Source organism: Anolis sagrei, chromosome 5 (genome assembly GCF_037176765.1).
Source record: "Anolis sagrei isolate rAnoSag1 chromosome 5, rAnoSag1.mat, whole genome shotgun sequence".
NCBI classification, from domain to species: Eukaryota; Metazoa; Chordata; class Lepidosauria; order Squamata; family Dactyloidae; genus Anolis; species Anolis sagrei.
In genome coordinates this window covers 106,283,137-106,301,358 of record NC_090025.1, presented here as the reverse complement: position 1 = coordinate 106,301,358, position 18,222 = coordinate 106,283,137, and the positions used below count along the sequence as shown (strand labels likewise).

Genomic DNA, 18,222 nt, shown 5'->3' with positions numbered 1-18,222 from the left:
AAAGGATTTCCCTGCTACAGTTTTGGACATGTTATTGAAATATACCATTGTTTCGTTTATTTGAGATCATTTATGGGTAGAAAAATGAGGAAAAGCTTAAATGAGATTAGGGTGGGGTTTTTCCTTTATTGGCAGCTAGTTGTCATGTTTTGGTGACAAGTGAGTGACAGAAAGCTTATTACAATAATTTCGACGCCCATTGCATTTTTTCAAACTTTCTATAAAGGCACCATAGCAGTGCTATCATTCACAGGCGATTCTAGAGGGAACTCAAGTCTGGTAAAATTAATGCTTTGTACTTTTTAAAGCTGTTGTAAGGAAATATGGATGTGATCATGACAGATAGTATCTCTCTTTGTGAGTCTGCCATATAATCCAGTTCAAAGCAGATAATCTGGATTTAATATGACAGTGTATATGGGGTGTTAATGGTTTTCTTTAGCCTCTGGAATTCGATCCCAAGGAACACCAGAACGCTCCTGTTTCCTTCCAAAGCAGGTCTTTTTTTTCTTTTTTTTACAGGCAGACTTTCAAAGTAGTTTTCTAAAGAACTGACCCAAAAGTCCTGCATTGCTAGAGTTCAGTGAATTGTTTTTAGAAGCTTTCTATGTATTCGTTTTTCATGTGTAAGTGGCTATTCAATATGTGTGAATTTGTGTTGTGTTTCTTTCTGTTTTTCAGCTTTATCTTCCAAAGATCCATTGCAAAGATCCTAAATGGATTCCAAACAGTCTTATGTGTCTCTGGTGCGGGGTGTCAATTCCTTCGATTTCACTGGGGATCTCTACCCCAGTGAACTGCTGCTCATAGGAGACAAAGCTTTTCCGGTGCTTGTGAGTAACAGTGGGCAAGTGCTAATTGCCTCTTCCCAATATGGGAAGGGGCGAATGGTAGTCGTTTCACATGAAGGCATTCTGAAAGATCCCCAGTTCTTGCCATTCCTTAAAAATGCTTTGCAGTGGCTCAAACCCTCCCAAGCGGCCGAGGTGGGTGTTGATGCAAGCTTGGATGCCCTGTCTCAAATGTTGCTCCGTGATGGCATAAAAGTGCAACAAGGTGCAACTCTGGGGACTAAGCTAGGAGTGTATTGCACAGATGCCTATAATGAGCAGAATGCTGATGACCTTGTGCAGTTTGTAAAGAGAGGTGGGGGGTTACTTATTGGAGGGCAGGCCTGGCATTGGGCAGGTCAACATGGAATGCAGAAAGTGCTTCGTGGGTTTCCTGGCAACTTGGTGACTGGTGTGGCTGGCATGTACTTCACTGGCAATGTGGGAGAAAAAGGGACCTTCCCAGTATCCCAAGAGATGCCAAGGATTCCACTCATCACCGAGTAAGTATATATCTTATTCACAGTATTGCTCTTGGAAGGAGACTATCAGTTTGCATATCCCATCTACTATACATGTGTATTAAAAAGACCCAAAGCTTTATTTTAAGAAAATACTCAAGGTATGAAGAAAAAGTATATAAACTCTTAAAAAGTACATATAAAGTTCTATGCTATATAAGCAATGGGAGCTTTTACAGCTTCACATGATAGAAGGTGTTTTGACAAGAGCTGTCAAATAGTACATTTTGTCTAGGGACCTCATGGGATGGAGGGAATTCGTGTCTTAGGATGCTTTCACTCTGTCTTGTGGATGGAGCCTCACACTGGTCATCACACGAGATTAGGTGATTTTCAGTGGAGACCCCACACCCAACCAGGGTGGAAGCATCTCTGGAGCCTTCCCATGTTGCACTGACTCCAATGGAGAAGGGCAATGCTTCCCCTGTGAGATGGGCAAATCATCGCCAACAGGGAGCCGAGTGCGGGGTGACAGATTCCCCCCACTATCCCTCTCCTTTCGCAACGATGCCAGGTGAAACATCCCACTTTGTGATGAGGGCCTAGGTTAGTCATAAGTTATCCAGCAAAATAGAATGCAAGAGGAAGCAAGAGGCTGACTATCAGCTGGTCCAAGAATGGCACAACAAGTCAACAGTCCACATAATGTCATAAACAAAGCTAGCAAGAGAACCTTGTGTCCTTGTCTGCATTGTGGTGAGGCATTGAATGTTTGCTTCTATGTGTTTATGTGTTTTTAGTGTGTTGTAATCTGCCCTGAGTTCCCTTGGGGAGATAGGGCGGAATATAAATAAAGTTTTTACTATTATTGTGCCGTCACACCCATATGCTGTAAGGGTAAAACTAAGATGTGATTCTCTCTTTATCTGGGAAAACTGCTGGGGGTCTTTCTTTGAAGCAATAACTCAATACTTTCAGCAACTAATGCCAGTCAAGATATGAAATAAAATATTTATTTCCAAAGTCCTTGACAGACTTGGCACAGCTTGATAAAGTTACAACACAAACAGTCAATTTGAGAAACCATAGAGATGTTCTTTCTTTCTCTTTTTCTTCAATTACTGAGGTAACTTTTCTCCAAATGGTAGAAAAAATCCTGGGATCTTTCACCCTAACCCTGAGCTGCTATGGTTAGAAAGAACAGGTCTTCCCCTATCTAAGCTACAGGTTAGCTTTGAAGATGAAGTAATGCTCAATAGTATTCAATAACTATTTCTCTCTATTTCTCAATAACTCAATTCCTATCTATAACTCAATTTCTTAATTGCTTTTCTTAATTCCTATTCTATCTATCTATCTATCTATCTATCTATCTATCTATCTATCTATCTCAGTATCTCAATTGTACTCAATTGTACTCACAATGACTTTTCAGAGCTTTGCCTGTCTGACCAACAGCACATCTGAGGCTTTTTTTCTCTACTGAAGGAGGCAAGGGAGATTCCAAAATGGAGATATCAACCCCAGGAAAAAGGGTGGACTCCAAACCCAAAGAGATACCTTCTCAACCAATAACTGCAGAGAGCCTGCAGCCTGGTTTTCCAGACTCTGATACTGTTTAACTTCCAGGGTGCTGCTGGGTCTGTAGCAACCCTGGGGAAATGCAAAGGAATGCTATCCCATGCAGCGAAAAGGCAACGTAAACCCTGCTCCTGGAAGACGGAACAATTATTATTAACTTACATGCAGCACTATCCAACAGCATTATGAAACTGACATATAATGAAGTCCGATAATGCACTGAACTACATTATATGGCAGTGTAGATGGAGTCTTAGTCATCCTAGGAATCCAAAACACACACAGAGCCTTTCCTAGATGGTGGAACTGAAACAATTACATGGGGAGTAAGAGGGGATGTTCATCTTTTAAATTTGTTGCAGGACCCTCTATTTACTGTTTAACATGTCCTCCTCATGCGGGACCATGAGAGGAGCCTCCCACAAGGATGGTAACACATCAAAACATCCGGGGGTCCCCTGAGCAATGTCCTTGCAGACGGCCAATTCCCTCACACCAGAAGCGACTTGCACTTTCTCAAGTCACTCCTGACACGACAAAAAAAAGTACTTTTTGTCAAAACTAGAAGTAGTCCTTTCATCATTCATGTTTTCATTTTGTGTTTTTCTGGCATTTTTAAATAGTTCAGGCCATTCTCAGATGGTCTTTGGATAGGGTCCTCAAAGGGCTGTAGGCACTGGCCCTGAAACATAATTGCCCTTTCCCAAACAGGAAGTTTCAACAGAAAACTGCCTGCAGATCCTAATAAAAGAGCCACAGTGTTTAATATTAAAACCTATATACAACATCAGAGAATTTTCTGAGGTTTTTCTGAACTGCCAGTGACCAGAGTAGCAAATTGTGGCAATGTTTATCTGTAGCATGGTAAAGATCTATCTTGCTTTTTTCCAGGCATGGACTAGACACCCAAAGTGATTTAAAAGCTATTCTAAAAGGGGTATCGAAGATCGATTTGCAGAATATTGTTGCTTCTAAGCTTCTAATCCATGGAACATTGGCATTTCCACTTGGCATAGATGCCGATCATGAAGCATTGCTTGCTGCTGCTTATTATGGCCGAGGACGCGTCATTGTAGCTTCTCAGGAAAACCTATTCACCAAATCATCAATGAAAACATTTCTTCTTAATGCAATTGACTGGCTGAGTTCTGGAAAGGCAAAGAAGGTTGGTGTGGCTGATGACCTCCAGGATCTTTACTCCATGTTAAAACTTGCAAATATCCCATGTGAAGTAACATCACTTAAAGACGACCTAAGTGTGTATTGTTGTTCAGCATATAGTGATAGAGAGATGGAAAAAATTCATGAGTTTGTTTCTGAAGGAGGTGGTCTCCTTATTGGGGGACAAGCATGGTCATCTGTCGAGAACATTGCTTCCAATGCCATGGCTGAATATCCAGGAAACAAGATACTGAACAAGTTTGGAATTGGAATCCTTCAGAATGTCCTCAGCGTACCTGGTGATAGCTACTCAGTTCAACCCATCAAAGAGCTTTCTTCCTCCTATCACTTCCGGAAGGCATTGTTTCAATTCAAGCAACACCTTCAGAATCACCAACCTCTAAAGTCACCATATTCCTCATGGGTTCAAAAGTTAGGACAAGATTCTGCAGCATTCATCAAAATCCCTGCCACCAATTCTCCTCCCTTCTTCTCTGTTGATGAAGATCTGATGGACCTGGTCGTGCAGAATGGAATTCCTGATGTCAGTGCCAGTAACCCAATCAAAGCCCATTCAGATGAGGCATTTTTAATCATCTTGTCTTCAGAACTCTACAACAAATTCCCAGAGTTCCAGAAGCTCCTACCCAAGCTGAATCAACATTTTGCAACAAATTATCCCATAGCTCCACGTCAAGCTATTTCAGTAAATGGAAAGAACAATGGTAAGATTTTATTTCTAAGCAGGGGGTTTTTCCATCTCACCTGAAACAAGCTGTGGTTCCTCCACTCCTAAAAAAGGTTTCCCTTGACTCCATGGTGCTGAACAATTACAGACCGATCTCCAACCTCCCTTTCTTGGGTAAGGTGATGGAGCGGGTGGTTGCCTCCCAGCTCCAGGGCTTTTTAGATGACATCAACTACCTAGATCAGTCACAGTCTGGTTTCAGGCCTGGTCATGGTACTGAGACAGCTTTGGTCGCCTTGGTGGATGACCTCCGTAGAGAGCTGGACAGGGGGAGTGTGACCTTGTTGGTTCTCTTGGACATCTCAGTGGCTTTTGATACCATCGATCATGGTATCCTTCTGGGTCGACTCTCTGGGATGGGTCTCGGGGGCACGGTTTTGTCGTGGCTCCGATCCTTCCTGGAGGGTCGGTCCCAGATGGTGAAGCTGGGAGACGCCTGCTCGGATCCCTGGCCTTTGACCTGTGGGGTCCCGCAAGGCTCTATTCTGTCTCCCATGCTTTTTAACATCTACATGAAACCGCTGGGAGAGGTCATCTGGAGTTTTGGAGTTAGGTGCCACCTCTATGCAGATGACACACAACTCTATTACTCATTTCCACCCAATTCCAAGGAGGCCTCTCGGGTGCTGGACGAGTGCCTGGCCGCTGTGTCTATCTGGATGAGGAGGAACAAGCTGAAGATCAATCCCGACAAGACAGAGGTCCTCCTGGTCGATCGTAAACCTGACTGGGGTATAGGGTGGCAACCTGTGCTGGACGGGGTTACACTCCCCCTGAAGCCACAGGTCCGCAGTTTGGGAGTCCTCTTGGATTCACCGCTTACGCTTGAGGCTCAGGCTTCGGCGGTGTCTGGGAGGGCTTTCGCACAATTGAGACTCGTGCGCCAACTGCGACGGTACCTCGCGAAGGCTGATCTGGCCGGGATGGTCCATGCCTTGGTCACCTCCAGATTGGACTACTGCAATGCGCTTTACGTGGGGCTGCCCTTGAAAACGGCTCCAACTGGTCCAACGGGCAGCAGCCAGGATGTTAACTGGGGCCCCTTACAGAGAGAGGTCAACTCTCCTGTTCAAGGAGCTCCACTGGCTGCCGTTTATTTTCCGAGCCCAATTTAAGGTGCAGGTGCTTACCTACAAAGCCCTGAATGGTTTGGGACCATCCTACCTGCGTGACCGCATCTCCGTCTACGAACCCACGCGTTCACTTCGGTCATCTGGAGAGGCCCTGCTTGTGATCCCGCCTGCGTCGCAAGCGCGTTTGGTGGGGACACGAGACAGGGCCTTTTCTGTGGTGCCCCCCGACTCTGGAACACCCTCCCCAAAGATCTTAGACAGTCCCCTACACTGGCAGTCTTTAGAAAGAACTTGAAGACCTGGCTGTTCCGATGTGCCTTTCCAGAATTGGAAATCTCCAATAACAAGTCCCATAAGCACTTTATTAGAACTACGATTGCTGCACACCACACACTGCACTTGCCCTATAAGCCTTAGATACCACCTGTCACATCAGCACTTTTAATCCTGTACCCATTACTCTGGCCCGACCCAGTTTTATTGTGTCTTAGTGTATTGTTTATTGCTTGTTGTTTATATTGCTTTAATTGTTTTTAATTTGCCTTAGGTTTTGTATTGTTATATTGTGTGTTGAGGCCTTGGCCTTTGTAAGCCACATCGAGTCCTTCGGGAGATGCTAGCGGGGTACAAATAAAGTTTAATAATAATAATAATAATAATAATAATAATAATTTACTTGTATTTGTTTATTTATTTGTTAATCAACTCTGTACAGGTCTAGTTTTTGACATTCCAATTGGTTTATATTTGCCATGGGCTGGAAAATCCCTGCTTCAAATTTTATCTCTTCCCTGAATTTGTAATGGCCTACGGCAAACTATCATCCTCACCAATCAGATGAACTTTAAGTTATTAAACTATAGCAAAAAAAAAAAAATACATTATCACTAAAGCATGTTAAAATTTTAAGAAAAATGACAATATTATTAGGATTCATACAAGTTAAAAAAATAAGACAGACTATGATTCCAAGTGCTATAACTAACAGACATCTTTCCTACTGTGACCTCTTTCAGGTCAGGAAGCATGGCGAAGCACGGGTTTCTACCTTCCTCCAGGTAAAACTGCTACCTTGGTCTTTCCGTCCAATGTCATCAATTCAGATTTACAGGTACTAATTTATTTTGTTTGCTATATTAAAAACAAAATATGCCCTGCTTAAAATATTTAGCTTCGTGACCACTTTTACTGCTTTCTCATCCTACTGCTATTATTATTCCAGCCAGGCCTGTAGCCAGGATTTCGGTTGGGGGGGGGGGCTGAGTTTTTTTCAGAGGGGGGGGGGGGTTCGGTGGGGCTGAGTTTTGGGGGGGCTGAGACTGAGTGAAAGAGGGTCTACCCTAGCAAACCTTTTGTATCATTACCCCAATACCCCCATGCATATGGGATATATTGAGTATGGTGATCAGATCATGATATGAATAAACATAACAGTTTAAATAATGCACCAGGAAGGCCTTTTCGCGAACCACCATGAGAATTTCAGTGGGGGGGGGGGGGCTGATTCCAGCCAACCATTGCAAGGACAACTTGAAATATTGGCATTGATCTGACCAAAGTAAATTTGGCTCTCATAGCTCTAGTACAGGGATCCCCAAACTAAGGCCTGGGGGTCGGATACGGCCCTCCAGGGTCATTTACCCGGCCCTCGCTCAGGGTCAACATAAGTCTGAAATGACTTGAAAGCACACAACAACGACAACAATCCTATCTCATCAGCCAAAAGCAAGCACACACATCTCATTGAAATATTAATAAGTTTATATTTGTTAAAATTGTTCTTCATTTTAATTATTGTATTGTTTTTAAGTGTTTTTTGCACTACAAATAAGATATGTGCAGTGTGCATAGGAATTCATTCATGGGGTTTTTTTTTCAAATTATAATCCGGCCCTTCAGCAGTTTGAGGGACTGTAACCTGGTCCTATGTTTAAAAAGTTTGAGGACCCCTGCTCTAGTAGATCTAGAACTTGAGAGATTGAAGGGTTGAACCAAGATTAACAAAATGAACTTCAACAGGAAGAAATGCGAGATGTTATATCTCGGCAGAAGACTTGGAATGTGCAAAGATGGGGTGGGTGACACGTGATTTGAAAGGGGTCAGCAGACCACAAGCAAAACATGAAAGTGATGCCACAACCAAAATATCCAATGTAATTCCAGCTTGCATTATTGAAGAAGAGTGTTCAGATCAAAGGAAGTAATAGTGAAACTCTTTTGAACTTGCCTCAGATCTCATCTGGAGTAGTGTATCCAGTTCTAGGCACCACAGTTCATGAAGGATACTGACAAATTGGAACATGACCAGAGAAGGGTGACCAAAATAGTCAAAAGTTTAGAAATCAAGCCTTACATGGAAGAATATATGGAGTTAGGGGGTTTGGAGAAGAGAAGACTAAGAGATTAACATGATAGTAAAGGTAAAGGTTTCCCCTGACATTAGGTTTCGTCGTGTCCAACTCTGAGGGATGGTTCTCATCTCCATTTCTAAGCCGAAGAGCCAGTGTTGTCCATAAACACCTCCAAGGTCATGTATGAATGATGTACTTGTTAATGTATTTATTTTATTCACTATATGCCTCAGGAGTATAAATACTCTGCAGGACCCCGGCAGTGCAGTGGGTTAAAACGCTGGGCTGCTGAATTTGCTGACCGAAAGATTGGTGGTTCAAATCAGGAAGTGGGGTGAGCTCCCACTGCTAACCCCAGCTCCTGCTAACCTAGCAATTCAAAAACATGCAAATGTGAGTAGATCAATAGGTACCGCTTCTGCAGGAAAGTAATGGTGCTCCATGCAGTCATGCCGGCCTCATGACCTAGGAGATGTCTACGGACAGTGCCGGCTCTTTGGCTTAGAAATGGAGATGAGCACCAACCCCCAGAGTCGGACACGACTAGACTTAATATCAAGGGGAGACCTTTACCTTTACTAATCATCCTGCAAGAGAACAGAAGGGTTCTCTTATTATGAAACAGTTATAATATAGCCTAGATTACCTGTCTGAATGCATCTTAGATAGCCCAGTTTACTTGTCTGAACATATCTCCCTTTACAAACCACTGCGGAAATGAAGATCTTCTGGGGAGGCCCTGCTCTCAGTCCCACCACCATCACAGGTGCATTTGGCAGGAACGAGAGACAGGGCCTTCTCAGTGATTGCCCCCTGGTAATGGAACTCCCTTCCTGGCAATATTGGATCAGCCCCCTCCCTCCTGTCCTTCAGAAGGATGGTGAAGATCTGGCTATGGGACCAAGTCTTTGGGGTGGTGCAATGAGGCAAAATGGTGTCCTGAGATGGTTTTTAAGCAACTTTTGATGTGAATATAAGTGATTTTAATATTTGTATATATTTATGGTTTTATGCCCTGGCACTGAATGTTTACCGTATATATGTTGTGCTCCGCCCTGAGTCCCTTGTGGGGCGAGAGGGGCGGAATATACATGTTTTAAATAAATAATAGATTATATCTATTGAATAAAGCATTATATGGCATTTACTCATTGCAGCCTCAGTTCAACACCCCCTCAGCTTAAAATATTTGTGCCAAACTTCCAAACTTTGCCTCTCTCACCTGTTTGCTAGACACTCTCAGCTCCTCGTTGATTAGAAGTATAATATATTATATGGATATGGATCCCATTCTGTCAGAATTAAAAACCATTCTCTTCTCCCAGCAGACATGCCCTTTGTTGGAAGAACCTTCTTCTGCCAGCTTATCTTTGGTATTAGTTCAAATAGTAATCTGTTGCTAGCTGTACTCTGCCTGCTTAGCACTCCTGGCAGAAAAGCCAAAAAGAAACTTTCCACACAGCCTTATATTCCAGGCAGAAAATCCCACAATACCTGTTTTGAACTGGATTATCTGAGTCCGCACTGCCAATTATTCCAGTTCAAAACAGATAATTTGGAATTTTATTCAGCTGTGTGAAGGGGGCCAAAGAGACAGAGTGATGCAGAAGTTAAGTTAAACCAACTCAAAATATCTTCTAGGCTAGAGACACAACCACACTGTCATCACAAAGGTTAGACCGAGGACCAGTAGTCATCTTGGCCAGTTAAGATTGCACAATCCATTGATCCCCAATATGACATTCTCTTGCATGTCAGAGAAACCAGACAGATAGTATGGGGCATGTCTACCATGAAGTTTGCTCTGTCTACCATGAAATTTGTTTTGTAGGTCCAGATTGGCTGTCACTCAGATGATCTCAGCGAGGCTGAGCAATGGAAGCGTGCTCCAGTGGTTATAAGGCGATTTGAAGTCAAGAAACCCCGGATGGAAGTCTCCAGCTTGTGGGGCGGACTCATATATGTTATCGTGCCTGCGAAAACCTCACTGGGACCCATTTCCATCACTATAGAAGGGGCAGTCAAGGCACCTTATTTTAAGCATGGTAAGAAAGAAAGCAGGTTGTTTCTAGTATTAATAAAATATTTAATATGTGTCTTTGAAGAAAATTAGAGCATGCTTTCTCTCTTTCATTGCTGTTGTTTTGTCCTTATATTCCTCTGCACTTTGCCCTGTGAAATGGATGGCAGCCAATCTCAGGGGCCTCCTGTTGTATTTTCATGTATCCGTAGTTTTGTGTGATCAGAGCAAAACTAATGGTTTAAAAAAGTGAACAGATGAGAATTCTACTGGGAAGATCTGTGCATAACAAAATAATATTGTTGCTGGTTTGTGGGGAGTTATTTTTACTGTACTGGGAATGCACACTGTGAGGATTTGAAAAGGGATGCCATGATGAAATGGGTTAACTGGAAAGACATGTATTGGCAGGTGATTGGCTGAGCATGCCAGGGGTCAAAGCTCTGATTGGCTGCTGTCTCTGACCTGCTGTTGAGACCAACGGTTTTAACTGCCACTTTCATTTTAGACAGTGAAAAGAGTGCTGGCTGCCAGCTATCTGAAGACTGATCATTTTTAAGGCATGAAGCATATTTTAAAGCAGGGGTCCTCAAATATTTAAACAGAGGGCCAGGTCACAATCTCTCATACTGTTGGATGGCCTTAGTTTGAGGACCCTTATTTTAAAGACTATTTAAAAGGACTGTTTCATTCCTTCTGTTCACTGCCCGAATTGAAAAAGACTGTTGTATATATTGTTGCCCTGTTTGAACTGAAGATACTGTTACTTGTTACACAAACCTGAGTGACACTTTATTATATTGCAGGGTATATCTTGGTTTAATAACTGTGGTGAAGCTTCTGCTTATTTACATTTATCAGCCCTCACACACACTATTCATGGTTGTCCTTTCTCTATTAATCCCCAAATCATTCTATAGGGCAGGGGTCCTCAAACTAAGGGCCGGGGGCCGGATACGGCCCTCCAAGGTCATTTACCGACCCTCGCTCAGGGTCAACCTAAGTCTGAAATGACTTGAAAGCACACAAAAGCAACAACAATCCTATCTCATCAGCCAAAAGCAGGCCCACACTTCCCATTGAAATACTAATAAGTTTATATTTGTTAAAATTGTTCTTCATTTTAATTATTGTTTTGTTTTTAAGTGTTTTTCCACTACAAATAAGATATGTGGACTGTGAATAGGAATTCATTCATGTTTTTTTCAAATTATAATCCGGCCCTCCAACAGTTTGAGGGATTGTGACCTGGCCCTCTGTTTAAAAAGTTTGAGGACCCCTGCTATAGGGTATGTTTGCTCAGAGGTAGTGTAGCCCAAGGTAATATGCTATGAGGGAGTTGGATACAGTTACCCAAACCCTATCCAATCCTCACTCCTCTACTATGTACTACTTCATAAAATGATGTCGCTGGTGACTCAGGCAGAATGCACAAACTTTACTTAATATTGCTCAGTTAATGATAGATTATCATATGAGTAATCTGACCTGTGTCAGTTCTTTGTTGGCATTTCCAACAACTATTTCTTTCTGCACATGAGCCGCTTCGATTCTTACTTCATTTCCTGTAGCAATTGCTCTTATTTTTGTTGCTGCCTTTAGCACTAGCCAGCCATCATCTATGTCGTATGAACATTTTGGAAAAGCAGCAAATAGAATAAATCTGGTGATGGTAAAATCAATGGACACCAGGGGCGGCTCAATCCATTACGCCAGGGGTCCTCAAACTAAGGCCCGGGGGCCAGATACGGGGGTCATGTACCCGGCCCTTGCTCAGGGTCAACCTAAGTCTGAAACCATTTGAAAGCACACAATAACAACAACAATCCTCTCTCATCAGCCAAAAGCAGGTCCACACTTCTCGTTGAAATGCTAATAAGTTTATATTTGTTAAAATTGTTCTTCATTTTAATTATTGTATTGTTTTTAAGTGTTTTTTGCACTACAAATAAGATATGTGCAGTGCACATATTTTTTTTTTCAAATTATAATCTGGCCCTCCAACAGTTTGAGGGACTGTGACCTGGCCCTCTGTTTAAAAAGTTTGTGGACCCCTGCATTACGCAAAGTAAGCATTTGCAGTATAGTTGATTTTGCCCAGGGGCGCTCTTGAGGCGCTCTTGGAGGAAAATAGACCTTGACATATGAGAGTTGTAGTTACTGGGATGTATAGTTCACCTACAATCAAAGAGCAGTCTGAACTCCACCAATGATGGAATTGAACCAAATTTGGCACACAGAACTCCCACGACGAACAGAAAATATATATCAGTGATTTTTTTTGGGGGGGGGGGGCGCCAAAATACTGTTTGCTTACTGTTGAAAATTACCTAGGGCTGCCTCTGATGGACACTCTTCAGATCGTGAAAATCTAAAAATTTGATTTAGATTTCTTGCACCCATAGTTCCTACTATCTAATTTCTACTTAGAGGTGTTATTTGCATTATATTATTGAGGAAAGGAATGTAATTATTTAACTTTTAATGCCATTCTATAATTTTGCTCCTCTCAACACCCATTGTGTGTCAAATGATTGAAATCTGCACAATATTCAAAAATAAAAGAATACAGTAAACCTATACTTTGAAAATGTGCTAGGTGACACCAGCCTATCCGCCTGGCAGAATACCATTCGCAACTCCACGGCTCCCTGGACTGAACTGGAAACCGAGAACGTGATTTTGACGGTGCCCACAGAAGACGCGAAAAAAATCGACAACCCAGACAATCTCCTCGCGATTTGGGACAACATGATGAGAGCTGTGGCCAAATTAGCATCCGTCTCCCCTGTGTTCCCGAGGCCAGAGAGACTTGTGGCAGATGTTCAGACATCAGTTGGCAAGTATTACAAAATGGTTCTCACATATGCAAATAAAAGTAGCAGAGGTAGAATTTTATGTGATGCAATGTTTTTTCATCTAACTTATCCAAGGACTTTATTGCATGGAGGTGACGAACCAACACAGTAGCATGATGTTGTTGCTGGCCTACAATTCTCTGTGATAAAGTTGTCAAAGGCTATTGATGGGTAAAGCCCAATATTAGCCCCTGATCATACTTCAGTGCCAGAACTTACCTTGTGCAATGGCATGCACAAGCTAAAATCTTCTATAGCAGCACTTGCTTCATTCTCCAGAAAATAATCTCTTAGGCAGGCACTCTGCAGTTGTAAAATGTCTTTAATAGGGAAGAATAAAGAGAGAAGTGACACAGTGGTGGGTGGTGTAAACTGGAAGTAGAGCTTCAAACAGCTGTGGCATTGCAGAAAAGGAGATTATTCTCTCTCTGACAGAAGCTCATACTGCTTAGTTTATGTTACCAGTGAAAGATGTCAACATAGAACTACTATTAGTAGTAGGCCAATGTTGAGAATGATGATAATTTGTACTGGTTATTTAATCAATGAGTCTGTACAAATGGATGGCTTTTACTTAGGCGATCCCTTGTTGTCCAAGTAGGATTGTCTTCCAAGATCGGTGTACTGGCGGTGGGTCCATAGGTGACTGTGGAGCCCTATTCTTGATCTGCATGTTCTCCCACAGTGAGGGCATCGGTTTTCAGGTGGAAGGCAGTCTCAGTCGGGGTTGGCTTGACACACCTTCCTTTTGGCATGTTTCTCTCTTTCACCCGCCATTCATGCCTCTTCAAATTCTACAGCACTGCTGGTCACAGCTGACCTGCAGCAGGGCTTCCCAGTTTTCAGTGTCTATGCCACCTTTTTAAGGTTGGTTTTGAGCCCATCTTTAAATCTCTTTTCCTGACCACCAACATTCTCTTTTCCATTCCTGAGTTTGGAGTAGAACAACTGCTTCAGGAGATGGTGGTCAGGCATTCGAACAACGTGAGTGGTCCAGCGGAGTTGAGGGCGGAGGACCACTGCTTCAATGCTAGTGGTCTTTGTTTCTTCCAGCACATTGACATTTGTCTGCTTGTCTTCCCAAGAGATTTGCAGGACTTTTCGGAGGCAACACTGATGGAATCATTCTAGGAGTTGCTTGTGACGTCTGTAGATCACATCTCGCAGGCATATAGCAGGGTTGGGAGGACAATAGCTTTATAAACAAGCATCCTGGTATCGCTACTGGTGTCCCGATCCTCAAACACTCTCTGCTTCATTCAGAAAAATGCTGCACTCAGAGAGCTCAGGTGGTGTTGTATTTCAGTGTCAATGTTGACTTTTGTGGAGAGGTGGCTGCCAAGGTAGCTGAAATTATCAACATTTTTTAATGTTACACCAGAAAGTTGTATTTCTGGCATTGGAGAGGGATTGACTGGTGACTGCTGGAAGAGCACTTTAGTTTTCTCAATGTTCAATTACAGGCCGAGCTTCTCGTATGTTTCTGTGAAGGTGTTTAGAGTGGCTTGTAGGTCCTCTTCTGAATGTGCACAGGTGACATTGACATCAGCATATTGGAGTTCTATAACAGATGTTGTTGTAACCTTGGTTTTGGCTTTCAGTCTGCTGAGGTTAAATAGCTCGCCATCTGTCTGATAGATTATTTCCACTCCAGTGGGAAGCTTCCCATCAACAAGATGAAGTATCATAGTGATGAAGATGGACAAAAAGGTTGGGGCAATAACACATCCCTGTTTGACACCTGATTGCACCTTAAATTGGTCACTTTGGGAGCCATTGCTGTCCAAGACTGTTGCCATCATGTCATCATGGAGGAGCCGCAGGATGTTCACAAATTTATTAGGGCACCCAATTTTTCGAAGGATGGCCCAGAGAGCACTGTGTCGAATGCCTTTGCAAGGTCAATGAATGCCATGTACAGAAGTTGTACATGGCTACTATCCTGTTGGTGTAATACATACATAGAAGTTCCCTTACATATATGGTTTTATCTGGTGCTGATTCTTTGAACCACTATTCAAATATGTGTGTTGTAGTTTCTTCACATATCTTTCTCCTCCATTCTCCTCTTCTTAGGTTGGATGCATGCTGACTACCCTATCGTGTATCACTTGGATTCAGTGCAGGAAATGACAGATGTGAAGTCCATCCATGACAATGGTCTATGGGGTGCCATCCATGAACTGGGCCACAATCAGCAGCAGAGTGGGTGGGAGTTTCCACCCCATACCACTGAAGCCACCAACAATCTCTGGTCTGTTTATGTGAACGAGACTGTACTGCATGTCCCAAGAGAAAGGGCCCATCCAGAGCTGGCACCAGAACTTAGAAAGGAGAGGATAGAGAAATATGTTCGGAATGGCCAGTTGAAGGACTTCCAGGAATTTGTTGCTCTGGAACCCTATTTACAGGTAACACACACTGAAAGTGTAGGAATTCCTTAACTTTCAAAAAAAAATACTCAGAAATAAGTTGAATTGTTACCTTGGTATTACGTCCAATGAGAGGTCCTTACAATTTGTTTTGTTTTTGATGCTACAAGACTTAAGTTACATTCATCATCTCAGATAGAAGCTATTATGTTTGCTCATAAGGGAATTTAAAATACAGTCGTTTTTGTAGCTACTAGTTTTATTTCCAAACCCCCACCCCCATGGATATACAAATCCATGGATGCTCAAGTCTCATTATATACAATGGTATCACTTATGTAAAATGGCAAAATCAAGATTTCCTTTATGGGTTTTTAATCCAGTGAGATCCCCATATCCATGGGGGACACATTCCTGGTCAGCCTGCAATTACCTGAAACCAGGGATGTGACCGATTGCTATTAAATTATTTCCTTTAGACATGCCATATAGAATCATTGAGGAGGGCCTAGCACATTCTTAAAGAGACCATTTCCCCTGAACACAGGTTTTCTAGGTCCTTCAGTATGACTGGAAGAAACTGTCCATAGAGCCACGCTGTAGCCCAAGAGATAATATTTTTATGACCTTATCACACAACGGAGTTCTCCCTACATGTCATTTCGCCAGCAAGTGTGGTGAAACGTCAGGCTCGAGGGATGACTCCATTTCTCAGTGGCACTTCCCCCATCATACAAGGGGTGGCTGTCGCCCAAACAGAGCAGAAGTGTGTTGACTCCATTAGAGCCAACACAAAATGAGAAGGGTCCCATGTTTTGGGGAAGTGTCCAAGGATGCTTCTACCTTGATTTGAGGCAGGGCTTCCACCAGAAGTCATACAACGTCATGTGATGGCTGGCATGGGGCTTCATCCCCAAAGAAGGCTCCAAGCATCCTAGGACACATATTTTAGTAAATGCAATGAGAACCTTAGTCAAATTTGTGAATAATCCAATTTGCAGAAATCAAATCCACAAATGTGGAGGAATGACTGTAGTTAAATCCCATTTGTAGTGCAAGGATGGTCAATATCTGGGACTGGGTATTTATCGCCCCCTCCTCTACCCTGAACCCATTGGTTGTACCATTGGTTGTACCACCCCTGCCGATTTTACTACCTCAGTGCATGCATTTTGAAGTTAAATATGAGAGTCAGCTTTTTAAAAAGTGTCTGCTCTCTGGTTTCTTGGTAATGATATATTTCTGGTGAATTTGGCAAAATAACAACATTTATGGGTGGCAACAGAAGCCATGGAAATGGAGGGGACTGTATCTCCCACGTCTGTTTTAGGGCAAATCCATAGCAATGCAACAAAAACCAATACAATTAACATCAACAACACAGCCTTGAAAAAAAAAAAAGATTAATAGCTAAAACAGCAGGATGTAAAACATGCTAAACAGATGAAAAAGTAGATAAATAATTAAACAGGTCATATTCATAGAAGGAGCTTCACATATGAGGGTCCTTTACTCAATCCAATATGGGTGAACCCAGGCCCGTAGCCAGGATTTCGTTTTGGGGGGGGTGTGTGAATTTTTTCAGGGGGGGTTGGGGGGGGCTGAGTCTGAGTGAAAGAGGGTCTAGCCTAGCAAACCTTTTGTATCATTACCCCAATACCCTCATGCAAATGGGATATATTGACTATGGTGATCAGATCATGATATGAATAAACATAACAGTTTAAATAATGCACCAGTAAGGCCTTTTCGCGAACCACCATGAGAATTTCGGGGGGGGGGGGGCTGAAGCCCCCAGAAACCCCCCCCCCCCCCCCCCCCGGCTACATGCCTGGGTGAACCATCTCTTTTGGAGTGATATAAACGCGGTCTGTTTTTCAGATAGGTATCAGTGAGACAGCAATTCCACAACTTCACTTTGCACATTGAACTCATCATTCAGGTAGTTAGAAAAAGGACTAAATATGCACTTCTTCTCCTTAGCTGCAGGAGGCATTTGGATGGGAGCCCCTAATGCACATCTTTGCTGAATATCAAAAAATGACCAACATTCCTGAAGATAATGACTCCAAGATGAATCTATGGGCAGAGAAGTACTCTGAGCAAGTGAAGAAAAACTTGGCCCCTTTCTTTAAAGCCTGGAAGTGGCCTATTACAAATGAACTTTCTCAGAAGTTGTCCAGATCTTTCCCTGTGTGGACCGAGAACCCAATGAAGCAGTACGTGTCTCCATAGGAAGCCAGATAAAACAGTCAGGCAACAGAGTGATTTGGCCCTTGAACCAACTCTAGGGAGTACAGCCTGCCTGCCTTTGAAGACAATGAATGAACTGGAACACAAGATGAAAATGAATGAACTTCACAATCAATGAATTTCAATAATTTGGTGAATGAATCTGGGTTAGGGCATCCAGCTGCTGCTTTTTTAAAATAAAGATCTGTTGCTAGAAACTAATATGAAATAATGCTAATTGATAATATTTGGTCTCACTGTAACACATACTTCAGAAATACAAAAACACAGAATAGTCATCTGATAAACAGTAGTTGTTGAAGGCTTTCATGGCTGGAATCACTGGGATGTTGTAGGCTTTTTGGGCTACATGGCCATCTTCTAGAAGCATTCTTTCCTGACATTTTGCCTGCATCTATGGCAAGCATCCTCAGAGGTCACAACCTCTGAGGATGCTTACCATAGATTTAGGTGAAACATCAGGAGATAATGCTTCCAGAACATGGCCATATAGCCCGAAAAACCTACAACAAAT

General features: G+C 42.7%; 1 protein-coding gene across 1 annotated transcript; it reads left to right on the top strand.

Annotated features, from left to right (window-relative positions):
* The first annotated feature begins 686 nt into the window (after nucleotides 1–686).
* On the top strand, nucleotides 687–18,090 carry LOC132776386 (TRPM8 channel-associated factor homolog). The gene is made up of 7 exons (XM_060777985.2): nucleotides 687–1,333; nucleotides 3,764–4,758; nucleotides 6,871–6,965; nucleotides 10,037–10,250; nucleotides 12,825–13,064; nucleotides 15,160–15,494; nucleotides 17,439–18,090. The coding sequence occupies exons 1-7, from the start codon at nucleotides 717–719 to the stop codon at nucleotides 17,688–17,690; spliced, it is 2,748 nt and encodes a 915-aa protein (XP_060633968.2). The 5' UTR covers nucleotides 687–716; the 3' UTR covers nucleotides 17,691–18,090.
* The last annotated feature ends 132 nt before the right edge of the window (nucleotides 18,091–18,222 follow it).

Excerpts from the sequence above, each read along its gene's own strand:
- LOC132776386 (XM_060777985.2), top strand. The coding sequence starts at position 717 with ATGGATTCCAAACAGTCTTATGTGTCTCTGGTGCGGGGTGTCAATTCC. Across the intron at positions 4,759-6,870 it reads AGTAAATGGAAAGAACAATG|GTCAGGAAGCATGGCGAAGC; the intron begins GTAAGATTTTAT and ends GACCTCTTTCAG. Across the intron at positions 15,495-17,438 it reads CTCTGGAACCCTATTTACAG|CTGCAGGAGGCATTTGGATG; the intron begins GTAACACACACT and ends TCTTCTCCTTAG.